Genomic DNA, 27,057 nt, shown 5'->3' with positions numbered 1-27,057 from the left:
CCTTTAAGAGAAAGCGGACATCTTGATGGACGATATATATCTGAGAACCTTGGCAACACAAATTAAAACAATCTGGATGGATCAACAGCACAACACATGAGAGGGAAAACATGCATTTTTGATTTTGGGGAGGATCCTCACTTAAACATATTGGATTTGGGTTTTAACAGAAATAAATTGTGATAATTTCTGTTTATACAAATAAAGAATAATTATATTTGTTCGCCAAGACTCAGTCGGCTCAAATCTACGCAAAGGCTTGTTTACTAATATTAAATCCTTAGTAATTTCAGTGTGATTTTTAATTTCAATTAGTTTTTTGAAGGTCTAATGGTGCAACAGTGGTGCAATAATTGCATCTCTGGTTAAATAACATGGCCAACATTAAAATCCTTTTTGTGTTTTCAGGCCTTTGGAAGAAAAATATCAGTTTTTCTTGTCTTTTCGGTTTTTTGTTTTTAATCCCTGCTTGACAAGTAGTTCTCTCTGTTGACTCTGACAACCCGTCTCCTTTTGATTTCGATAATAAATAAAACTGTGAAACAAATCTAAAATTGGTATTCTTCAGAGTTGGACATCTGTGAGATATTGATTGCTTCTTTCAATAAAAATATGAGTGAGTGAGGCTATAAAACCACTTTTTAAAAATTCCTTTTATTCAAACCATCTTATCGTGTTTTTATATTTATCTCTCGTGTTTTTTTCTGTACTGGATTTCTATTAGTTTTTTTAAAGCATTTGTTGCCTTTTTGTAGAAGGCGTTTCATTTCAGGAGGAAACTTAAAATGATGTTTTTTGCAATGATTTGAATTGTGTTGGTGATCTTAATGAGCTGTGTGTGGGAGCGGCAGGAGGTGATGTGAATATGACCTGTGGATGCTGCGTTTTGTATAAGAATGTAAATTACAATTCAAAACCTTGTTTAAAAAATGACTTATAACATTATTTATGCTCTACAAAGGTATATGAGACAAGCATAAGTGACGTGTACAGCAAAGACACATTAAGCACACTGTTTGAATGAGCAGAGGACTCACACTGAGCCAATATGGCGGCCATGGCGGTCTTGAACTTGTCTTTGGCCTCCTCCATCTCCTTCTCGTGCTGACTCTTCTCGCTCATCAGCCGGCGGATGTGGCTGTTGGAGGACTGGATCATGGAGTAGAAGTTATTGGCATTCCTGCGGTTCACTTCACCTCGTTCCAGCCAGGTCAACAGCACGCGCACCGATTCAGGAAACTTATTGTCATCTGGGAAATAATAATGCAGGAGACGGGGTGGAGAGAGCGAGAGCCTGGTTCAATATAAGCATGGTAGGATGAAATAGAATATTCTAAATAAAGCATGTTTACTGTCAGGGCAGGAGCAGTGTGAAAGGGGAAAAGAGTCGACATTAGAAAGGTCAAAAAAGTGCAGCCTCTAAAAACTCTGTCATTTGACAAACATAGGAGGAAACGAGACAACGAATTGTGGGCAAAATCATTACCAGCCTCTGACAACTAAAGTTCTGGTAAGCCAAAGGGGGACAGAAGGAAGGTTTGTATAGGACTATAGGAGAAGCTGCCTCTGCTGATCTTCTGTGAACTTATTGATGATCAGGGACAACCAGGAGGAAACAAGTTCAACATTCACACACGAGACAAACATTCACAACGTACGATCAATACAGAACAAGAAACTACAACTGAAGTTTTGTTAAGGCAAAAGGGGACAGAAGGAAAGAGTAAGGGTCAGTATAGGACCAAGGAGAAGCTGCTTCTGCTGATCTTCTGTTAACTTATTGATGATCAGGAACAACCAGGAGGAAACAACATAAGAGATAAACATTCACAACGTACAAAAGTACCACAAATCATCTCAGTTTCCAGCTCGATTCCAAGCGCTGTATTTATATAAAGCTAAAATTACAATTAATTAATGTTTGAGCGATATTTCAACGTTCAGACGAGCTGTCTTTGCAAGTTTTTTTTTTTTTTTTTCCAGTGTGTGCTGGGTCGTCTGCAGGTCACATGCAAGAGGTGTCTCGGAGGAAAGAATGAGGACACGGAGATGATGAGATGAAAATAACTTCAAGGACTCATTCTCATCCTGGGAGGAACAGAGCAGAATGGATAAAATAAATGATTATCATATCTATACGCTGAACACAAATGAGCAGGAGGTTAAATTACAGGAACACTTTTCGGGTAAAATCAATCAGCTCCCGTCTTTCCTATAAATATCTGCAGTAAACAAACCTCGCCAAGCGTCTTCAGAAGAGGTGAGCGGCGTGTTACAAAGGCGCTGTTTACCAAGCGCAGGTTGTTTAGCAGTGCTCCTGCTTTGTCTGGTGAATAATCAGATGATGTCAGGAGACTTTATTGATTTCTATTGTTTGTATTCTGCTGTGGTTGTCCTGTCCTCCTCTGCCTCTCTGCGCTGCTTACAAGTCAGAGGAGCAAAGGAGAGAATTCGCTCCCACACACAGACGTCAGCCGCCTCAGACCTCCGCACGGCACACGGATACAGAGCGCCGCGCATACATCATGTGCACTCACATAAACATTACTTAACGTCTGTACAGATGGAGCAGCCGGGGAGGTTTATATTTGTTTAAGCCGGGCTCTGCAGGTGCTCTCAATTTCTCTGTGTCGCTCTCGACCACACACACACTTTACCATTAACACACACACACACACACACACACACACACGGTGGGGTCCGTCAGATGGCTTGCATGAATGATGATCTATCACAGGTACAGATATTGAATCAAGGTGTTAGCTCTTGAATCCCTGAGGTGTTCCTGTTTGTTTGTAGGAACACTCACTCTCACAACACACGGCCCCCTGCAGTGGTATTATTAATAGACAATCTGGAGGAATATTACCGGTGTTCAATCACTGACGATGGCCTGAGGCCAGAGAGACTGGGATTCTCATTCAGTGGGCCTTCAGCTGTGGCATTACCTGAACATGGATACACAAATTGAAATATGACGATGCATTACCTTGGTTTAGGAGGAACAAATTCCCAATTAGAAAACTTTTACTCCATGTTTCTCTGCTTTGCTCTTTTTTATCCATAACTCAGAGCTGTTCTGATAAGGAACAGATGGGACAGTCAGTGTAAACTTGCAGAAAATGGTGCCAAACATCACGGTTTTATCAGATAATAAGATACTATTTTCCTGCAAGGCGTGCTCTGAGAAACTTGTGAACAGCTTTAAGAAAAAGAGACACCTGCTGTAAACCTGTGAAACATCCCAGTACAGTGAATTATGCTGCTTTTTAGCATTTCTTTTTCAATTTTAAGCCACTGACTTCTCTGATTAATTTTGTTCTTCCATGCTTTCATTTCTTTCTTCAAAAAGATTTCTAAATGTGTGAATCATAGAATGAAATTAAAGTTGGCCTAATCACCCAAAAAAAAAAAAAAAAAAAAAAAGATTGAGGTTCAAGAGAAAATTGACCTTTTTCTCCTCAAATCTGACAGATAGATGAGAATGATGTTCTTTAAGTGGTCAATTAGCAGATAATGATAATGATGATGATAATAAGCTATACGAATTAAAAGGTAGGGCGTCTACATACTAAATAATTACCAGCACTCCGCATGTAGTGCATCTCTTGTGCTATTTTAATGGCGAGTGCCTTCCCAGCTGTGACATCGCAGTTAAGGCGGAGGGGTAAGGACAGAAATGTCACTGGGGATCAACAAGGAATCTCCAGCCACAGATGTTTGATTGCATTAAAAATCCACAAGGCTCAACAAGATATTCTCACATCCCAGAGGCCCCTTCAGCCCATCCTCTCCGTATCTGTGCTCTGAATACTGATGGGAACTATACTCAACCACAGAGAGCGTTTAAATATTTCAAATTATAGAACACATCCTTGCAGTCTAGGAAAATGATTAACGAGTGTCAAGTCACTTTGAATTGCCCGTAACAAGCAAAAAGTATAAAACATTTAAATGAGTAAAAGGCTGCGGAGACGAAAGAACACTTGATGAAATGTCAAATGTGTTTAGATTACATTCACCGCTGGCCTTAAAATAATTGACAATCAACTTAACATCTGTTCATCCCTGAATGTTCTGTGCAAGGTGATATTATCAGCTGGTAAATGTTTATCTCAATGACAGTAAAAAGGATCAGTTCATGATACAATTAGTCAAATTTGAACCAAAGCGCGACAGAGAAGTACCTGAAAACAAACTGCAGACAGTTTTATAAACGTCCATTAGCTGTTTAAGTCATTATATCACAAAGCATCAAGACTAAGCAGATAGCAGCACACTTGCAGGTGTCTACACACGATGCATTCAGGTACAGCGTTGCTTACAAATAAAGCTCAGAGCCAAGGTATAATGTTTAACATATTTAACATCATAATTGTAAGAGGTACATTATCTGTACCGGAAAATTGTTTCAGCCATGCAAATGAGTCGATATCCTTAATCATGATGAAGAATAAATCTTGATTGAGTTTGTTTTCAGTTCATAAAAAGACTTACTGTTGAGATCAAAACATTGATCTGATGCTCAGCCGAGTCTGTTCTGTTAATAGTTCTCTAATGAAAATAAAAACAACCTCTGATCAACGTATATCAATTCCAGACTTTAGTTAACAACATCTGCTCAGTCTCGCCCACTTGCAGTTTGATCTCTGCCTGTTACTAGCACAGACACAGATGTAAAACACTTGTTGGCTGAATAGATGCAGCTACAGAACATGGTGCACTAGCTCATCCCTAGTTATTACAATTCATCCTGAGGGAGATATGAGCGTGTGAACCACATTTCATGGCAATCCATTTTGCTGGCTGGTCTAAAAATGTCACTCAGATTTGATTGGAATTCATCTGCTGAGCACCGTGGACGTCTGTAGGCTAGCGGCTTTTATACCGATGCTTCCAGTAACGGAGAAAGACACCGAAACTCACTGTTCATTGCAGCACTTACTTCAAATACTTAGAGCTTTTCCATGTTTGCACCCTCAGTTGACCACCATCACATGCTCACAAGTGCACTCAGTCTGTGGACATGCTTCATGTTTGTCTACCAACCTTTGATCTTGTCTCCCAGCTCGCTACACTCGTGCTCTGAGTAGTGAACGATGGGAGGAGGGGAGGGCGGCCGCAGGCGATCTTCCTCCATCTTGCGCCGGTGCCTCTCCTCTCTGGCCATCATGCGCTGCCGACACTCCCACTCGTAGAGGTCGTCCCGCGCCTCGGCGAAGTCCACGTGGAGACGGCCCGAGTCTTTTTTGTCCGTGCTGGAGCCCACACGAACGCGGTAACCTGCAGACAGGAGGGGGAGGTTTTGACAGGAGATGAGACCAATTAGGGAAAAAAGGTGAGGTCTCCCGGAAAGGATGGACCGTGGAACATGGAGGATAGATGAGACATTTTATTGATTGGATGAGAGTGCTAGCAGGGTGAAATATCAATTTCTATCAACATCTGCTCTGAAGTGCAGTAGATAGATGGACTAACAAGCACAGATAGGCAGACCAAAGGGTGCCTTCACACACAAACGTCTGCCATGGTGGAATTGATCAACTTGTTCCCAATTGCCTCCAGATAGCAAAGAACAACCCGATCTACACATTCTCTTTGTTCTCCCTCCGTGTCCTGTTGATGCAGCGCCACACTCCAGGTGTACAGACAGACAAAAGCCGAGCAAGTCACTTGAGCTTTTTACTCCGTATGTACAAGAGTGTGAGACACTAATTACAGTGATAGCTCTGGATCACCCTGCTTCCTCCTACATGACACTCAAAGCTCATTTCACTGCCTGTGTGTGGGCGTGAAGAGCAATCACACTCGTCCTGCTAATTGATTGGTCTGAGTGATCTGTGAGAGGCTGGGCTGTTTACAGTACAGTGAGCAGTCAGAAAAACAGATAACAAGCCGGACGAACGGCCCGGTTGGCCTGCCCTCAGAATACATGTGAACACACACACACACACACGCAGACGCAGACGCACACTCATCAGAGGAAACGGGGGATACAGTTGAATGTCAGAAGTAGCGTGAGTTTTGGGTAGTTTCTCGAGTCGGCTCTCCCTCCTTCAGGCTCTCCATTTGCCTCAATATTTAATAAGGGGAGACCTCAGTGTGCCGAGGCTGCTGTAATGTGTATCTGTGTGTGTGTGTGTGTGTGTGTGTGTGTGTGTGTGTGTGTGTGTGTGTGTGTGTGTGTGTTTTGGGAGAAGAGGCCACTGTTCTGAAGGAACTATTTATGAGAAAGCTACACAGGTCTGTCATCTGGCTAATATATGGACTTATAGCTCCTTTCTGACTGTAGGGAAGAGGTGGATGAAATCACACACACACACACACACATGCACACACGCACGTACGCACACACACACAGGCGCACGCACACATTAAATAATGCAGAAGGTATTATTGCAGTGGCTGGTGTTTTAAATGAGCTTTGTGAGGAGGGAATATATGGCCAGCAATTCACAGAGAGATTTAAGGCATCTGTGCAGGAGAAGCTGCTGGATGGAGATAAAATATATAAAAAAGAATCGTAAGCTCGTGTCACAGAACGAATGGAGAGACTACTTCTTCTCGAGCGGCAGCTACAGTCCAGCAGCAGATCGAATTATTTCAAATGTGAGCAAATTAATTTGTCTGGAGCTGCGACCCTGTTAGCAGGTGATACTGTTAGTCTGGAGGTGCAAAGCTAGAAATGTACAGACTACCTGTCTGTCTAGTAAAGACACTGATTTGACTGCCTGTAGGTAGGATACGATAAAATCAGGGTCAAACATTGGCTGTGGTTAAATGGACAATATTTCTGCAATCTGATTGAGGTCATTCTGATTACATTTTCCATCTGTTTACATGGATGATAAATAAAGTACTCTGCTAAGATCTGCAAAGGATTTAATGAAATTAATTTATTCATTCAGTTAATTCTGTTAATGTAAGTTTCAAGATGATGTTTTAACCGTTTAATCACCGCCATGTTTGTGTCTCTCTCCTGGAAGTGACGTTACCTGATGACTCACACAGCAGGCGAACAGATGCAGAGGGAATTTATTCCAAACAGAGACAAGACCAGTGTTTTTATTAGGTGCTTATATCTTCCCTCTAAACTGATTATCAAAGGTTTTCACCATCTATCTCGCTCTGATTGAAAATGTTTGTTTCTAAACCTAACCAAACTGTGAACGTTTGACAACATATCCATGGCACAATATATAAACTGTATAAACTGTAACAGCAAGCTTTACTTTGAAAATCAAACTGGACGTAGCATATAAAGTTTTATCTCTAACCTCGGCACAGAGCCCTACACAGAGAGCTTCATAGTTTGAAGACTGAAAGCACTGATCAAGTATTGTTCAATCTGTATTTGACAAGCGTGAAGTGAAAACAGATGTACAAAATCCAATACATGTGATAAATGCACATCTAAAGAAAACTGAGAGAGTTTTTATTTTGTCCTGTTCTGTCGCTTGTTGTTCCTTCAACTGTGGATCGAGTGATGTTCGCTGTGTGGAGAGCAGCAGCAAACTTTCCATCTGTACATCGGCGCCTCGATCTGTTTATCCATCTGCCAAATGGTCCCGAGTGAACGTGTGATGTTGGAGAATTGTAGCGCTGAGTGATAGATATCAGCCCTTTCATTTCCATCAGAGTAAAGGTTAACAGCTCATCATTCTTCCTCCACCTGAGGTGAAGGATTGCCGGGGTGTCTGGAGAGGGCCGGGTGGCACTGAGAGCAGTGGCCTTACAATACAAGCCATCTCTATAGATTCAATATGATCAAGGTGAGTAAGAAAGAAAGCTGTTATCCTCTGACCTTTAAGCCCAATGTAAACCAATACATGCCTAAAAACAAGGTTGTTGTAGGGCTGTTGGGGATTTCATTGCACAGCAGTGAGGATTTGGCAGAAAAAAACAACAATACATGTCAAAGAAGGTTTATCAGATGCAAAACATTTCTATTAAGAGAGACGGGATTGAATATTTCACGAAAGTACTGGCAGAAACTGGAGAATAAGAGGTTTTTTTTTTAGCTCACCAGAGAGCAGGAGAGCCTTGTCCACGGTGAATTCCTCAGCAAACCGGATGTGACAGAAGTTTTTCTTGCTCTTTCTGATGGCGGCGATCTCCCCGCACTGTCCAAAGACCTCTATGATGAGCTGCTCGGTGGCGTTCTCGGGAAGACCCCCGACAAACACCGTCTTACAGCCCGGGGGGCGTTCCCTCATGGCTGGAGGTGGAAGGTCTGTCAAACATGCAGCAGAAAAAAAGAAGAGAAGAGGCAAATTATTATTTCAAAGGGAGGCACAAGTTCAGCTGCAGCCTCGCCTTGCGTAAATTGAGCTCCAGGGAATCCAACACAGACGTTCATATCGCAGTTGGTTGTTTGGTCTTTGATCGCGGATTGTGTTTTAATCAAGTCTGAATCAAGTGAGATCAAATGCAAATTGAGTGATAACTGGTTGTCAGCACGTGAGGGTTGGCTGTATACCAGTTTCATCCCCATCAACAGCTTCTGGTTCTGCTGTGACAATTACATCGTGACTGTGATGAATGTTTTTGCATATTGAAAAATAATGTGCAATAATGGCTAAACATGTACCCATAGCACTGGAGTTAATGTGTATTACCTACTGCTTTTTCTCACTATAGTCCGACTTTGGTTAACACAAACGTCGACTGTGAACAAAGCACCCCAGTTTCTCAGTTGTTGTCTGCAAGAACCAACAAAAAAAAGTATTCGTCTACGCCCACTACCCGAGGAAGTGAAATCCCAGTGGATTAAATGTCCCCACAACAACTGGAAACTCTTAATTGTTTGTGCTTGGGAATGCTTTCTCTGCAAGTGCCAGAGACTAAAATTCAAGATTTGCTTCAAAGCTCAGGCTCAAGGACTGGGACACAGGGGTTAGCACTATTGCCTCATAACAACGAGGTCCTGGGTTCAAATCTCAGCTGGGGCAGGGCCTTTCATTGTGGAATTAGCATGTTCCACCAATGCTCGTGTGGGTTTTTCTCTGGCTTCTGGGTTTTTACAGGTCAGTGACCTTGACCAAGGCACTGGCTAAGATCTGGAGTTGGACCCAGCGAGCTGCACGCAGGCTGCCCACTGCTCCTCCAGGATGATTAAATGCGGACAGAGAAAAGTTTCCTTATTGTGTGAGTCTATGTGATAAATAAAGATTATCCTTCTTCCTGATGAGTTCAAACTTGAAACCTGTAAGTTTTTAAGTAAACTTATTTCTACTTCAAGCAAATGAACACGAAGATTTTTACAAATCTTTTGAATATATGTTTCCTTACATTGCCAATAGAGTGAAAAGAGATAAAATCAAACCTGAGTGGAGTTTCCCTTTTACTCTTGTAATACTGTGATATAAAACCATCACTGCAAAAAACTTGCCTTCTTTCCTGCTCGTCTGAGACGAGGTAATGAGCTCGGTTTCCCTTTATTCAATAGGGCTGAACAATCTGACTTCAAAGAGCTTCTCTAGGTTGTGGTGTGTTTTTTCGTGGTTGCTTTTCATTAATTGATTCGATCTCAATCTCGGTCCACTTGGCTCCGTCAAAGCCATCAACAGAGAAAAAAAGGTAGCATTGAAGACAAGATGGCTGCTACCTCAGTACTGTAGGTCATATAAGTAAAAAAAACAACAACAAAAACCATTTCAACTCAATTCATCTCTTTCACTGACATTTCTCTGTTCAATCTTGGCATTTTGACACTTCAAACAATTTCGTGTTTCACATCAGCACTTCCACTTTTCAGACACAATTTACTGTTTCCAGGAAAAAGCAGAAATTTCAACTGCTTTAGTGTCTCGACCAGCAAAATTGAGCCTTTCCCCGTAAACATAAACTGGAAAAAAGGCCTTGCAGAGAACATATAAATGTTTTAGTGTGAGGATGTAACAGCAGAGGTTATCATAAATGTGTTTCCTCTCTGTGTTCATGGCATGGCAGCTTAACATGACTTTCAAATGCGTGAAACTGAGCACTTGAAACATTTGAGCCGCATCATACAAAAGAACATGGGATGCTATAAAAAATGTAACAGGAGAGAATCAAATTGACAAATACAAATGGCATGTACAGCTTCCGCCTCTGAAAGTGTTTGCTCTCGGCATCTGATGTACATTTAGTTCCACATCTTTTCACGCATGATGTACGCTTTGAGGCAGAGAAGAAAACAGAACGGTTACTTAAAGGTTACCCAAGAACATTAAGTCAAGTTGATTTATTTTATTTATATTATCATGACAAATCACAGATTTACCTTAAGGGGTTTTTTTTTCACAGTCGGTTTACTGTCTGCATGAAAGAAACCTCAGGAACAGCTACGGAGGACGGACCACTTTGGAGTGACAGGCGTGCAATATATGTCTCTTGTAGAAAAGAGACCATCGTAGAAAAATTACAACGTGGACAATCAAGATGGGAGGCCTGCAATCTCAAAGCGGAGAGCATGAAATGGGAAATATAAGGTGAAGGTGATCAGACAGGAATGGATGGCCATCCCCATTTTGATGAGACGACCAATAGCGGTAAGAATTGATGGAAACAGGAAATGACAAGCTATAACGTGGAACAATATGCTTGAATCATTTTTATATCGAAGATAATCGCGTCACGCCATCCCTGGCATGAAGATCAAATCCTTCAGGCCTGAGAGAGGTTGATCCCCTTCGTGTCGAGGGTCCAAAACCAACTGAACGGACTGAACAAATATAAATGTTGACATAATCCCAGAAAAAGAACAGGCCTGCCATGGATGATATGAGTGACTGGTTAAGTCTGTACAGAGGAAACCTGGGCAGGATGTTAGCGCTGTTAGCTAGGAAAGAAAATATGGAATACAGCTGAAGTCAAGATTGGTGGTAACATGGTTGGTTTCTGTTTACTGATTGAACATTTAATGATGCACTATGCTGTTTTTGGAAAATGTGCTGTCCTCAGAGGGGAAGCTAGCTAAGCCAGAAGGGTGGCTTCTTAGAAAGGTCCAGCAAATATAAATTGAGCAGAACAGTATGATACTAAGTTTATTCAGTTTATTCAGTCATTGAAAATCAATCAGGGAAATGAAGTAGAAATGAAGTCTGTCCAAACCCGTCAGTACAATTTACTACACGCTTACATCGCTTACATTTTAATAGATCAGTGTGTGAGGTCAACAACATATATCTTTATTTTGGACAAGAATTGTAAAGTCTTTCTAGCCTACCTCGCTAGCTTGCACTCGCTAAACATAACTCCTGCACTAAATCACACCTCCGTGAAGGTTGTTATGCTCATCTTGTTTTAGAAACTGTTTTAGGGAGGTGTTGATTAAACTTCACTGTCATTTGGAGGCGCCGTTGGTGTTGCTGTCAAACTGGATTGATTTTTACTGAGGGCTGTTTTCTAATACGAATTATCATTAATAAACATCTGTCAGGATAACAAGATACAATTCAACAGCAGCAAAATGTGCAACCTCCAAAAGTACCTTAAAGTCAACATATCTCAGAACTTTATGAACATACAGGAAACAGCTGAAACAGAAGAGAAAACAACAGTAGATCCACTGCGAATGAAGCATCTGTCAAACGGTGGATACATTCTGTAGAGTGGCACAACCCCCACAAAATGACTCATTTCACGATCATGATTTGAGCCATTCGGTCCAATAACATTTGGAAAGTCTAGAAGAGCCACGCTGTCAAATTGTTTTATTCCCCTTTAACGCTAAACCAGTGGGATTTTTGACCAGTGTAAAAGGGGCATGAATACAAAGAATTAAAGTGATTTAGAGAAAAGTTTTAGTTTAAGACGTGAACAGCATGTATAACCTGTTACAGTCTGGTAAAGTGAACTCAACTACGGCGACTAAAGAATAAGGCTGAAGATGGTTCTTATGTAAATGTTCAAATAAATTGTGCCCATATGTTCTAGCACAGCTGTCATAAAAGCACAGTGACATTTGCTGACTGACACAGAGAATAAATTGGACGCTGCAGTTATGTGAGAAGTATCTCAGGCAGAGCTGAAATGTTGGACTCATTCAGGTACACTTAGAGGACTGAAATCACTTTCCCATGGCTATAAATCAGACGACTTTCCATCAATCATCTCCTAAATGAGAAAAAATACAGTGTATTTTTCATTCAGTGCTCAAAAGGTTGGACATGAAATTTTAAATTATGGGCCCAAGAGGAGCTATTATCCCGTCCTGTGGCTTTAGTGCTGGAGAGCCTGTAGCAAAGTTATGGTAAAACACATCAAAGGTACTTTATGGCTTTGTCCTCCTCATGTCACAGCTTGCTCTGGCACGTGGCCCAAATGCCTTCATCCCCTGACCTTGGCCATGATGATGGCATTAAAACTGGAACACGCACATCCTCACGGCTGCTCTCTGACTGGCATACTCAAAGCCAGGAAACACACGCAGACACACGCATGCACACACTCGAGCTCGAGGACAAAAGCAAGGTGATAGCTTTCCCCTGCCTACACTTTGCAGTCAGCTAAAACATGCTGCGGTTCGCTGCTCGATTCAGCATTAAATTACAATTTCTGACAAGTTTGGGTGATGAGCGAGGAGGACAATATAAAAGGACAACAAGGCAACAATCTGACATTTAGCTAACATCCTTTCCATCATAAAAGCCTGCCTCTGGAAATCAACATTTCTTCTTTTTTTTTTCTTTTTTCTTTGTCCAGACACACTAGAGATGTGACTGCATTACCAAATGTTTGGCTTTGAAAGGAGGATGAAATCCATACTGGAGACTTTTTAGAAATGTAGGCACGTAGACAGGAGGGTTCTGAAGGGCATCTTTGGTCTTCTACTTGAGGGTAATTACAGACAGACAAGCTTGACACCGATGAAAAAGTGTTTGGGAAAAAAAAAAGAAGAGCCGGAGGAAGTGATGACCATTAAAGACACAGAGTAATTCCCCGAAGCAGCAAATGAAATGTAGGTCTTGAGCATTAAAGGGCTGAGAGATGAAAATGGGTTTGTGTCCGTGTGTGTGGCAGTCGTGGAATATGAGAAGGAGAGAGAAGAAACAAAGTTAAATCACTGTGGCGAGAGAAGAAGTCCAACCCCTGCATGGAAAATAAGCTCCTGATGGAACTGATAATTGACAGGTTGAACTGATTCTAATTTTACATTAATCAACAGTCATGACTGTTGAGATAAGAATCAAACATGCCAACAAACCACTGTTGAATTGTTAAAAAAAAGCTACGCCATGCAAAGCTGTTGTCTTTCTTGTATCTGCATCGTTATATATCTCTAAATCAACTCAGTTATTCAGAGGTACTGCTGGACCGGACCGCTCATGCTCACATCATAATATGTGTATTCTGTTAATATTTTGATCTTGCTGTATTGGCAGGTATGCATCACAGCTTACTGTAAAGCATCTGATTCGCCAACTCTTACACAAAAGATGACCTTTACAATTACATAACGCTAGAGGAGGCTGACTACATTGGAACAGCAAAGACTTGACATTTTCAGAAATATTAAGAAACTGTTTTAAAATGACAGGAAAATGCCATAATCTGAAACAAGGTGGGGGGAAGAAAAAAGCATGAACAAAGTTATGATGCAGATCTGAAGGATTCTGAGCGACAGTCGGTGAGTGTCGGTGCTGTTCGGTTAAAGGTCAACGAGGAGGAAGCTGTGTGTGATGTCCGAGGCGGGGTAGCTGGGGGTCCTGCTTCCTGTGATCGGCGCCATATGTAGCCTGCTGCTCTCTATCCCCGTCACGCACACACACACACTATCGCCTGCTGGACGCATCACAAGTACCTTAGGAAATGGAGCACTGACTCACAAACATCCTCCAACTTTAAACACAGCAACATTCCCATCCACATCTCCCCACTTTTGTTCCCTCACACACACACATTTTCTAGACAAACACAACATGATGCTCCTTTCAAGAAAAGACATAATTTAAGGAAAGATGCCTGTCAGCTTTTACTGTGACCCCCTGTGTCGTCCCCTGTGGTGGAGCTTTATCCTGCTGCGAGCCCCTTAGAAGAACCCCGGAGGCTTCAATGTCAGCACAAACCAAACAAGTGAGCCAACGAATCTGCTCGCTGGCTCTGCTCGGTTCTGATGTCTTGCCATCAGCATGCAGGAAGAAAAAAAAAAGAGAACTGCGTTAAATTCCAACCTGAAATGCTTTTATTTAGATGCCTTTTTTCACTTTAGAAAAAATGTCTGCCACTGCATGAGAAACGTCTTCTTATTGCTTTCAAAGGACAGTTTGACACCCTCTTGGTCTATTGTGGAAGGCAACAGTGGCATCTTTCAGAAGGGGAAAAAAAGTGCTACTCTTTCATGTTGGGAGTAAATTGGCTTCCTCTGAAGACTAACTTTCCGACCCGCTCTCGTCTCGGCGCACTTCTTGCCTTAAAGGTGACATAAAAGGAAGGAAATGAATAGAAGGAGACAAATGGTATGAGGGAAAAGGTGAGTGAAAATGAAATTGTGGCAGCAAATATCCTGAAGATGTGTGGAGAAGACTGTGGTGGGGAAAAGAAGGAGGAAAGGACTGAACTGTTGGCTTGCGTTCAAGCAGTTTAATGGGCGCCCAACATTATATCTTAACACACCACTGGCTGGATGCTTTTATCCAAAGTGCTTTACAAGAGGCATGAGTGCTTAAATTCTGTGTGTGAGTGGCCCAAAGGAAAGGGAGTCCTTAACCTCAGCGGCGCCATCTGTACCCAATGAGCTCCATCTGAATCCCTGCTCATGGGTTTTTTTTTAATTTATTTTCTCTCTTAAGATTTCTGGCTGTTTCTTCTATGTCTCGTCGTATACACAATAAAAAGACTCAGATGGTGAAGTAAAGGCCTGAATTAAAGAATCTGAAGGATTTAAGGGCACGGCTATCTCTGAGTCTGTGCCCGCGTGACGAGACAAAAATGAAAGAAAATGCAAAAGCGTTCACGCTGGGAAAGAAAGCAACCTGAGGTCATACAGTGAGTGTTTATGACAGGTGCTTGTGTTTTAACATGGAGCAGGTAACAGCATGGCTCCTCATTCAGCCTCAGGATTGGAATGAACTATGCATAAGGTGCACCGCTTTTCAACCGCCTCTAATCACTTAGCTCATGTAAAGGTCTAAAAGTACAAGGGGAAGTATTTATTAATTAATTTATAGCGTCTGATACATTTTTCTTCTTGCATTACACCAGTGACAGAGGCCTTTTCTAGTACACGTGAACACTGAACTCAAAACCACACAAAGGCAGACTCCCACGCTGGTTGTAGTGAGGAGCTCTCACTGGTAGTCTAGGTTGAAATTGATGTGTTCTTCATCTGACGTGTGAAGCTGCCTTGAAACAGCCCCGAGACAGACCGTTTTTTTTTTCTCTAACAGAAGGGATACGGAGTCGTCGCAGTGGGACTGAACACTAGGATCACATTTAATTATTTACAGAGTATCTAAGTGTGAAGGAAAAGTGTGAGTGCAGGCTCGCTCACGAGGAAATGTTTTATTTTTCAGGTTGTTTTTTACGTCTATTCCCTAATATCAATATACATGTCGACGATAAAGTCTTGACTTTTAAAATGCTAAGATGCCATCAACAAAGACGGTGACAAAAACCCAATTATCCAACAACTATTTGTCCAGCTAGCTAATTAAAAACACACAGCTGCCGATAAAGTTGCTGATGCCTCGTCAATCACGTCACAGTTCCCCACAAACGAGCGCAGCGCTGCAGGTGTGATGATGTCAGCGGCAGCTGCTTTAAGAGACCTGGCTTTCAGGATCACACACAGTAAACGTTTGGATATACATTTTAATGTTTGACCAGGTGTTTCCTCAGGTAGGACGTGCTGCCCTGGTCACCTTTTGTATTTAACATTCCAAATATTTAAGCAAGTGTTGCCCTGACCCACTGTGAGTCGTTGCCGGTGTGACAGCTCGCTCTCTCTCTGTCTTCTACAACGTTTCTCTAAATATGCGCTGTGAAGCACAGAACTTTGGTACCGTTTGATTAAACCTGAACTGGTACTTGGTAGTGCCAGAGTTCCAACTCTAATGCTTGTCATGTGAAAAAAAAAGAGATCAAATTCCTTTTAAATTAAGCTATGCAGGACTTTGCAGGTTCATAGTTATGACCCCAATAAATGACTGAATCTGCTTTAAAGACTGACTGTCTGATTGAGGAGGAGTGAATTTGTGACTTGTGACCCTGAAATGATTTGGACGAGTTCCTGCCTTGAATTGTATTATACAAAAGTACATACATGGAAAAATATTTGGTTTTTAGAGCTGTAAGATGTCACGTTTCCATATAGATAAACAGACTCACAACACTGTTGCAAAATACTATAAAACCTATACTGTCATTAATAATGTCTTTGCAGCAATAACCACAACATCTCGCCCTGCAGCTTGGCATATACTGCTGTGGAATTTTATGGAGCCTATATGTGGGACTGGACTTGTTGTCACAGAGGCAACGGCCCCTCTGGGAGCCATTGCAGAGCCGCCACTGAATGGAACAGTGGACATAGAAATGCTTTTCAGTCCCTTCTCCACGCCTCTGTTGCTCAGTTTTATATAATATTGGCCGTTTAACTTTTGTTGACCTGCTATTACATATGGTCAAGGCGCGCTGCCGTGGTTGAGGCGTAGAGCCAGCCTGGTTCCCAGTAATAAGGGTGGAAAAAATCGTTTTTTTTCCTTCAGAACACAATAGGAACATTAACCCAATTACCATGATTCACCTACAGTGGCACACAAAGGTACAGACAGTCCTGCAGCTATAAGTAATAATGTCAATGAAACAATTTACTCTCATGAGAACAGGGACTCTTTGACCCTTCATCCTTCATCTTCATAATCCTCTTTGTTAAGGTTGTAGAAGAAAATAGAGCCAGTTTATTATCTTTTCTGCTGTTATGTTGTCTTTGTATTATTATTCATGTATCCTGATTTTAATCTCTCCTTTTGGTCGTTCATCATCACAATAGCAATCTAAATAACATTGAAGTGTAATCAATGTTTTTTTTTTTTCCAAGAAGACCAGAGTTCAATTCACCTTTTGCTATGACACAATTGAGTAATGAGCATATGTAAATCTCCTCAGATGGACGTGACTGTTGGGTCTCCAAGGCAGCCTCTGGTCCATTGTCTTTTTTCCCTTCATCACAGATTTTTCTCAGCTCAGCCAGCACGATTGTTTTGCTTGTTGTTTTGTGTAACCCTGCATATAATCCTGCCCAGAAACCCATTTTGGTCAGAGAGAATTCTGTGGCCTTGATGTGAACTTTGAGTCTCAAATACACAGTGAACACAACTCTCCTGAACCAGCAACATCAGCTGGCTGATGTTATTGCTAAAATTTTTCAACATTTCACTCTTACAGGAAACCGTCTCAAGACAGCCACCATCGTCCCTGTACCTAAGAACTCTGCTGTGTCTAGTCTTAACGACTATCGCCCTGTGGCACTCACCCCCGTCATGATGTTGAAGTGTTTCGAGAAACTGGTCCTCCAGCAAATCAAAGAAAACATCCCTGCCAGCCGTGGCCAGTATGCTTTCAGAACTAACAGATCCACAGAGGATGTCATATTCACTGCCCTCCAAACAGCTGTATATATTTGTGTCAAGGTCTGTGAGTGCAAAAGAGAGTGTGCTTTTACGTCTACATATGCATATGTAACGGACATAACCTGACAGAGACCCTTTGACCTGGAACTAGTAGCTGGAGGACTCAGAGCTGATCAGGTAATTAAGTGGATTTGACCCCTTAAACATGAGGTGGGAGGAGAGGAGATGCAGTATACGATAGAGAGAGAGAGAAAGCACCATATATGTATATAGTACAGTAGAACAAGCAGGTGAAGAGAGATTAAGAGAAGATATGGTGATAAGCATAAGCTGAGCCAAGTAAGAGGACACAGTCTATCACCTCTTTGGCCTGGCATATTGTAGACAGCAGCACAGCGTTATGTGTTCACAGAGGTCAATCCTCCAATTATACATTCACAAAAAAGTGAACGCCTGCATGCATACACACTCCCTCTTTAATTCCTCCCCTGCCTCCCTCCCTCCCTCCCTTCCTTCCTGATCAAACGTGAATGCAAATCAGCTATGCTCCGCTGGGTAGCGGTACTAAAAGGTATTAAAGGTGACATTAGGGAGGAATTTTCTTCGTTGTCACGCAATATCTGGAATGTATCCACAGCCCAAACATGAGAAAGAGGACAGAGATAAGTCAAAGATAATGCAGACGGCTGCATGGATAAATAAAACATGCATGCTGAAGATGGGTCAGCTCGCAGCATTTCCGTGATGCTTTTATCTGTTACAACAGCAGCGATAACTACTATGACACTTACTGGGGTTGGGAGGAAACAGCGTGCAGCTCTTGCAGTGGATGATCTCCTTGACAACTGGTACATCTTGGGAGACAGGCGGGGGAGCCAGGCCCAGGCCGGGCATCATGGGATTTATGGGGGCAATGCCAGTCATCAGCCCGAGACCGGGGTCAAAATCTGGAGTCAGGAGAGAAACATGGATGAGAATACATAGCAAGTAACGCGGCAGCTGCTCGGAGAAGCAGCGGTGACATGCCGTGCACACACACATTAAGGAATTAGCTCCCGTCTGTCTCCTAACTGGTTATCAGTCACGGCTAACCTTTGCCGTGGCATCATTTGAGCACACGCTGGCTGTTTCATGTTCTATTTTACATTGTGTACTTCCTCCAGGAACACAGAGCAACACTTCTGTCAACAGTGGTGACACACAAGCAGTTTATAAATAACTGAATATGTCAGCCGCTCATGAATAAATCATCTAACGAAAAAACATGAATATTTAAACTATTTTTACTTAGTCTCTTGTCTTTTTACTCATTCTGTCTCTCTCTCTTTCTCTGCTGGTGAGTTTCCTTTCTGGAATCTCTCTCTGTCACACACACACACACACACACACACACACACACACACACACACACACACACACACACACACACACACACACACACACACACACACACACACACACACACACACACACACACAACACTCTCATCAACTATAACATGCCGCCTTTCATGCTCTCTATCTCCCCCTCTCTTCCTCTTTAATCTTTGAATGATGACCTGTAACATCACAGAGAAATTTTTGAAATCAGACGCCGCAGTCACAGGTACTGATTTAGACTGCACCTGGGCACGCACACAAACACACACACACACACACACACAAGCATTCATATTCTCTCTACGGCTTTTTTTGAAATGGAAATACATTGCCCTCTCCCATGAGCCTCCACTGCACCTGCAGGAGACAGCGGAAGAGAAAGGAGGCCATTGTGTTCATGTGTCGTGTGTAATGAAATGCTGTGCATGCCAAGTCTCCATCCCCATGAGTGACAGCAACTTGACTGAGACAAAACTGAAATGAAAGCACAACAAAACACTGATGCAATGCTCACTCCAGAGGAACAGTTTGGAGGGGTTTTTTTTGTGTCCTGGAGGAGTTGACAGAGGAAGAGTAATCTAGTTCGATGAGCCATTATGCAGTCGAGTAGTGGGAGGGACGGAAAAAGTTATCAGTGACAAGATGCATCCGAACTAAACACCATAAAGATGAAGAGCTGTGATACTACGGAGGCTCGGCCGGCGCTCTCTGTCTCCTGTTGATGACCCTGACATCCGTCTTTAGCCAGGTGACAGAGGGAGAGGAGGCGGGTGATAACGAAAACACTGCAGGGTTGCCAGCGCGATGAATGACTTGCTCTGGTGAGCTGGAGGAGAGGAAGATGGATAACACGGAGGGGGAGAGATAAGTGATGCAGGAGTGAAGCATCAAAAGGGAAACAAAGCCATAAAATCTGATCCAATTATTACTACAGCACACCAGGATGTAGTGTTTTCCATTAAATCTGTATCTCTGGATCTGTCTGGGGTGGTCACAGATGTCACTAATTGTATTCTTATCTGTATTTATTGAGACAGAAAAACAATAGCTGTCTGATGAATAACGGTGCTGTTATGGAAAGTATCTTTTTCACAATATCCAGGCTCGTTATTGTTTCTGGGCGAGATTTTGTTGGACAGCCTCCTCTTGTATTTTAGAATCAGAGAATTAAATCAGTACGAGGAGGGAACGTCAGTAAAAGGTGGATTTTTCAGGAGTCAGTGCTTTCGGCACCAAATATAACATTAAGCGTTCTGCACTTTAAGGTTATTTATAGCTATAATAAGTGAGCAGCTTTTAATATCACACTGAAATTAAGAGAAACCAATCAAAGCCTTGAAGTTCAGAATATTCACTGCTGGATGGCTGGAATCATTCTGCACAGATGAATTAGAAGAGCAGGGCTTTTTATTCTGTGCAGGTTGACGATTACTACACATTACTTTACATTACAGTCTGAAGCACCTGCGTATCAGCGACCCAACAATAAGCTCCTATCCTAAATGTCAAGACTAAAGGCTCATATTTTAGGCATAGAAGGTATATAACCTGGACATAGTCTCAGTGACATCACCCACAAGTTCCTGAAGCTCAGAGTAGCCGCCATTTTGGCAGTGGAGAGTGTTCGGATCTGATGTAGGCCAAATGACGCCTGGTTGCTGACAGCTAGCGGCTAGCTATCACTCAAAGTGTCAACTCCCTTAATTAGGTATAACTTTTTTGAATGTAATTTAAATGAGTGAGTTATTAAAATCCCACCCTGGTAGTATGAACCTGCCGTAAACATGTTTACTTCTGCTGTAAAGTTGTCGCCAGTCTTTAGGTCCTTTGATGTGAAAATATCAGATTTACTCCCAGTCGCAGAAAAAAAAAAAAAAAAAGCTGTTCTGGTTAAAGTTCAGCCTCTTCTGCATGGCAGCTGACATCTCTGTCAGCCAAAGTGGAAAACACGCCAGACGGCAAAAGATGAAGGGTTGCAAGCATCTGCTTCACAAGCGCTTTAGCCAACTTCTCTAACATTCATCACCAGGCAAGGGGGCAGAAAGGTCATGCATCACACCAGTGTGCCCTCGGAAATACTCTGCACGGCTCCCTCAGATTTTCCATGACCCTTCTCTATTTTTATTAAATTTAGGACAGGTTATTTTAAGAAAAGATGATGTTCTATAAGTATATGCACCACAGATTCAAAGTTCTAGACTAAAAACCGTGAGCAATCGGGCCCAGGCTATCTGGTCAAATGGAAAATTAGATTGTTTTATCATCTGAATGTCTTATGGTATACTTTAATTTTGTCTATCTTTCTGGCCTCATTTTAGCTCCAGTCTGGCTCCTGAGTAAGTGTTAAAAATCAGACCTGTCTGCTGACTCAGATCTGACATCATCACAACGCCATCACTACCATGACAAGAAGAATGTTTTACGTCAGTAACCTGATACTGTTATTACACTTGTTGTTGGTCGTTTGCAGTTTTGGCAGGAGTGAGATTTAGTCAGAGCACTGAAGACAAAGACAAAGGGGGAAAAAACAGATATTCAGTCAAAGCTTGAAGGCACATTCCGTCGAATCAAGTGGGAGAAGAGTTGGATAGAAAATGGATGTGGATGCAATTGTTACTCTGTACACGCATGACTTTTCACCATGCCTTGCAGTACATACTGATGGGGGATACGGCTGATGTCCTGAATGGATATGAACAGCCGTCTGAAAATCTGACATATGAGCAGCTTTCACTAACCGAGCCTGCAGACCTGCTGGGTAGATGCACGTTTCCAGCTGCACGTCATGCCTGTAAAAAATCTATTCATGCAAAAAAGTATTAATGTATTGTTTCTGTCATTCAAGATGTGTTTGTGTTAATGTTCCTGGTTTTATGTTCTGCTCTCGGTACAAAGGATTGAATGAGGCTCTGTCAGACCCAGGAAAACACTGGGATCAGGCAAAAAGTCGTCTCCAGGGTTACATTTCGGCCTCACCTGCTTCCAGCAGGATGAACTCAGGTCAGCACTCTACCTTCAACAGACATGATCTGACTGCTCAGGGCTCAGTTTCTCTGTGTGTTTGCTTCCTTCTACGCCTGCACATTTCTGTATTGTTAGTTTGTATCTGTTTCGCCTCGTTTCCTTCACCATCGTAATCCTTTAAGGCTCCAATCTGATATTTCTTTACTTTACGTGCGCACAAACGCCTGAAGAAATTCATTTTTATGTTCTGTTGTGTTCACAACTTAACCGCTGATTGAGGGCAAATTAAGATCACATTTATAGTGAGAACTAATCTGATTAGGAGCGTGGATGACTCACCTCGAATGACTGCCATGAGTGTTATTTGTTTTAGCATATTTTAAAAATATCCCATATTCTGTTTAACCCCTTAATCCAATAACAGAATGCAAAAGTTCACCGAAATGTCAGCATGAAAACGAGACTGAAAAAAAAAAAAAGACTCAGAACATGTTCCATCAGTAAAATTGTACCCAGATTCAATTGGAGGCAGCAGATTGGATTTCTGGGCACATTTTGTTAGTTCATGTTGTGTTTCTTGTTTGTGAGGATTAAAAAAAAGGAAAAAAAAAAAAAGACACAGTGACTTCTTGTTGACACCTCCAGCAGAGCAGCGGTGGCGTTAACAGAGAGACAAACGATCCAGCGATATGAACCATCAAGCTAAATGTCATGTTTTGCTCCGAGTTCAACAGAAACAGAGAGAGGGGGGGGGGGGCTCTTTCTTTAGCACCAGCACTCGGCAATCACACTGTCAAATCATACAATCAAAGTCCACATTAGAAGACAAATAGATACACGTTCTCCCTCCACTCACAGCCACATCTCAGCTGAATGTAACAGACTGGTGAGACTGCATTAGAGGCTGTTTTGCTTTTACACGGAGTGATTTTGGGCTATCTTACTTCAAAGTCAACAATTGAAGGTGATAGAAAAAAAAAATGGGAAAACTTTAGTCATCGATCGAAAAGCGGCAGACGTACTGTCAGAGAACTCTTCTGATAGCTGCATTTAAGCTACATTCACATGGATTAATGGTAAAAGGTAGATGACAGGCGAACGACACCATCTGTAGAGATCCAACAATATGTTGCCATGGTGATGGATTATCGTTTACAAAGAACGGGATGAAATATATTGAATACAATCATTCTGTGTGTATCTTTATATCTAATCACTTTCTGGAAACATACATGTGAAATGCAGCTTTCCCTCCGTAATGTAAATCACTCATTCATTTCCAACATGGGTCAAAAAAAAGGGAAACAAAAATATAGGCTTCTTGCTGTCCACATCGACTATGTTTTCTCCTTGTGTGAGGGGAAAAAAAATGAGACAACTGTAAGTTAAATCAAATTATAGACGGCAAAAGAGTTAGTCTACAGAGTGGGGGGGGGGGGCGAGGGATGTGCTTGTCAATCAAAGCCTGAGTCCACGTTACAACGTCAACCAGAAAAACAACAGTCTACACACACACAGGTCATTTAAGAGTGCGTGCGTGTGCAGGAAGCAGCAGCAACAGCAGAGACGTGCGTGATGAGATAGCATGTGCCTTCTCCTCTTCCAGGGGAGATTATCCCGCCCTCTCATCGCTATGGCAACGATGGCGCTTCAGTCCGGAAGCCACGTTTTATGTTTCATCACTAACCGCACGATGACCCAGTATTTGAGTGGTTTCGGTGCAAAAAAAGGGGTCTGTGCTGAGAAACTCCTCCGAGGCCCAGAGATCATGAAGGTGCCCTTAAAACAAAAACATCAAGAGAAACCTTCTAGTTCTCTGACCGCCCACACAAGGCCACCAGTCTCTCTGTCTGTTTATCTTTTTCTCTCTCGCTTACTGTTCCAACTCATGCTTTCTTTTCCTTTTTTTCTCCATTTCTCTGTGTGCTCCTTCATTACTGTACATGCCACTGCTCTGAAGCATTTACACGTACAGTGCACCCTCATCCTGGCACTTTATTTCTAATGCGAAATCCTTCCCGGAGGTTTGTTTAATGTAACTGCATTTCAGGCCGTCTGAGCACAGACGTGAAATTAAATTTAAGAAATATAAATTTGACTACAACAAGCTCCTGGCTATCACTGTTGTACTCCCATCTCTGCCTCGACACAAGCTCTCCTCCCATTTCCCTCCTCTTCAAACTGCGATTTCCACAGTAAATGTTCCCTCTCAGCAGAGTTAGCCATGGGTGGCGGTCGGGGGGACAGAGGCAGCCGCTGTGAGGCATGCTGGGTAATATGGGTAATATTTTCTGATGAACAGACAGGCCCGGGCCTCCTGGAACTTGGCCTTTTACTCACCCTGCCAACTGCCCCCATCTGCATCTCAATTTCCCTCCTAATCTTCATCAGATACCTCTCGGAAATCCATCAATTCATATTAACCATGATGAATTCTTCATTTAATTTTCTGTATTGTGACAGATATACCTTTATCACATCTGTTCTGCATAGACGGAGCCTCTTAAACCTTGTGAAACTTTTATGAACCACAATTTCCATCGTTAATTCTTATTCCTATTCATTCTGCTCTGACTCTTTATAGCACATTAACCTCAGTCAGTCAGTTCAACCAATCACCCGCTGATCACTGCGGTAGATCAGATCACAGAGTACGTGAATGTGCGTATTTGTCTGTGCCGAGCGAACACAGCAGAGAGAACCCTGGGAAACTCTCCTCCGTTTTCTTCATTCAAAAAAACCCACTAAAACCTGAGCGATTCCACTCATGTTTGTGATCGTTTTTGTGACTCAGGAGGGAATAAACGGTAAATGAATCCACACATGTTTCTCAGTCCTAGTAGAAGCTGCCTCGTGGCCTCCATCCAGTAACATTTCTAATAAGAGTCCCAACCATCCAATCAATGCCATTACAGCTTCTAATAGAAACATCTATTTCTATAATGGGAGCCTATCATAAATGCTGTTGTTGTCCTGGAGTGCTGTAAGTTAATAGAACTGCCATATTGCAGTGAATACGAATGAAGACATTCACTGACAATTCATTATTATTTACTAAAAGGCTGTTAGTGGTTTCAGTCTTGCAGCTGCAGCACCAGAATCTGCAAGCATGAAAAACACTTAATCCCTTCGAGCGCACTCTGACCGCTAACCTCCAACTGTAGCAGGGCAGGTGATCACTGGATTGGAGTCAATACGTCCTGTACTTTGGTATAAAAGGGACCGTGCTGTGCCCACGAAGCTACCAGATATTCTGAATGGCACTACGCAATACAAAAGAACATCTATAACCTTCAGCAAGCCACAATAACAAAAAAAAAAACCTTTCAAGGCCCTTTTAAGGCTTTGTGGAATTTAATTTAAGGCCAAGTTAAGAGAAGAAAATTAACAAGGCTGGAAAACTGGCCTATTACTGATACTGCATAACTAATTACAGTGGCGATACCTTTGAATGAGCTGCACGAGAAAACAAAAGACACCCAAGAAAACAAATGTTGTGAGGCATGAAATCAAATTGGGTTTAGGCTTAAAGCTGGCAGCAAGCATATTGTTTAACAAACGCCTTTACTCTTCATGAAAATGTAACTCCGGGGTAAATAATCACTAATTAGCCGACAGTTTAATATTTCTGCTCAGCCACTGGCAGTTGGTTTCAGTTGAACATACTGTTGCCAGCAGCAACCTCTGCTGGCATTTACAGTTTAAACTCCCAGGTCGGACGAGATTAACATGACGGGAATTAAATACGCACGAAATGTGATGGTTAAAGGTGCGCTTTGCAGGATTAGCTAAGAGAGAATACCAGTAGTCCTTCTCTCCTGATGGCTTCAGTGTTGTTTATGCCTATAGGCCAAGTTTCCATCTGTCAGCTTACCATTAAAAAAAGGACAGGCAGCTCATCCTGTGGAAAACAAAAACAAACTCTGAGAGCAAATCTAAAAATCGGGAACACGACTCCAGACGGGATTTAAAGCGCAGGAGAAGAGAGAGAGATTTTTCTCTCAAACATATTTGAGATGTCTGTATTTGTTGTGCCACCACTTTGTTTGTGTGAAATACAAATATAAATGTAAGTAATACGTCGCTGTGACTTTGATCAACACAAGTTCTGTCGCAGCCACAACTGAACAGGTTTGCAGCAATTTACCAGTTTTGAGGTACAAGACAGACATGTACGGCATCACATCGTGTACATTTGATTATATCTGCATGTTTCCTTGGGAGGCTACTGGAGAAACGATTCTGGTTGTCACTTATGGTACTTGGTGAAGCACTGGCAGCACTTCAGGCGTTAGAAGCATCAGCTAAGCAACAATAACAGTGAGAGTGGTTTCTACTCGACAAGATAGAAGATGCTATCCTAAATGTCCTTGAATTAATTAAATTCATGCTACCAATCACTGTAAGAAAGAGGATTAGCATCCTGATACCGTCACTACTTCCTGTTCCAGTTAAGCGCCACATGTCGCGTCCATAACTTGTGCAATGTGTCACCAAACTAGCCTGCATGCTCACTGTCTAAAGCTTCTGCATTGCTTATAGAACATTCTGGGTAACTGTACATTTCTGTTGGGCAATCTATACATCTCACTCTTTTAATTTTATCAGTGTGAACTTGTCATTGTCATTTAGATCCCTATAAAACTTAATATTGTTCGTTCACATCCACTTTTAGTTAATTGTTGGTGGCTGGCAATCTCAGTCAGTTGGATACTTTGGACCAGAATCTCAACAACTGTTGGACAGACTGTCATGAAATTTTGTAACGATCTTAATGGTCCCCAGAAAATAGGTCCTAATGATTTGGGTGATTTTCTGACTTTACATCTATCACCACAAGGAAGTTGACTTATTTTTTATTTTACTGACATGCCTTGAAAACTTTTGGAGGAAAAGTATTATCATTTAATGACATAATAAACTAAAACACAAGAAAAATAGTCTAAAATCAAATTATTGGCAGGTTTTCCAGAAGATAACAAGACGGTACAAAAAGAAACTGCCTCAATCATTCTCCGTAGGACAATGTGAGAATAATGATTCATAAAGTCTCCTCAAAACTCTTGAAAAGTGAAGTTATATCCCTGAGATAAAGTTCCTTAGACATAGCTGCCATGGTGAATAAATCCTGCCAGATTTAGAGATGAGAGTGTCTGTGT

General features: G+C 42.0%; 1 protein-coding gene across 4 annotated transcripts in view; it reads right to left on the bottom strand.

The window, feature by feature from the left end:
- Positions 1-27,057, bottom strand: part of LOC119007349 (ecto-NOX disulfide-thiol exchanger 2-like) — a 170,488-nt gene that overhangs the window by 37,208 nt on the left and 106,223 nt on the right. For 3 of the 4 annotated variants that reach the window (XM_037076961.1, XM_037076963.1, XM_037076960.1), the window contains 4 exons: positions 18,347-18,502; positions 8,027-8,245; positions 5,050-5,283; positions 1,038-1,250 (listed from right to left, as the gene is read on the bottom strand). In XM_037076961.1, the coding sequence (XP_036932856.1) occupies positions 1,038-1,250; positions 5,050-5,283; positions 8,027-8,245; positions 18,347-18,502 (822 nt within the window). The remainder of the gene's footprint in view (positions 1-1,037; positions 1,251-5,049; positions 5,284-8,026; positions 8,246-18,346; positions 18,503-27,057) is intronic. The other variant, XM_037076962.1, reaches the window with a different exon arrangement.

The sequence above is a fragment of the Acanthopagrus latus genome, chromosome 18 (genome assembly GCF_904848185.1).
Source record: "Acanthopagrus latus isolate v.2019 chromosome 18, fAcaLat1.1, whole genome shotgun sequence".
In the NCBI taxonomy this organism is placed as follows: Eukaryota; Metazoa; Chordata; class Actinopteri; order Spariformes; family Sparidae; genus Acanthopagrus; species Acanthopagrus latus.
The sequence above is the reverse complement of the archived record's forward strand: the minus strand, read 5'-3'. Positions and strand labels throughout refer to the sequence as shown.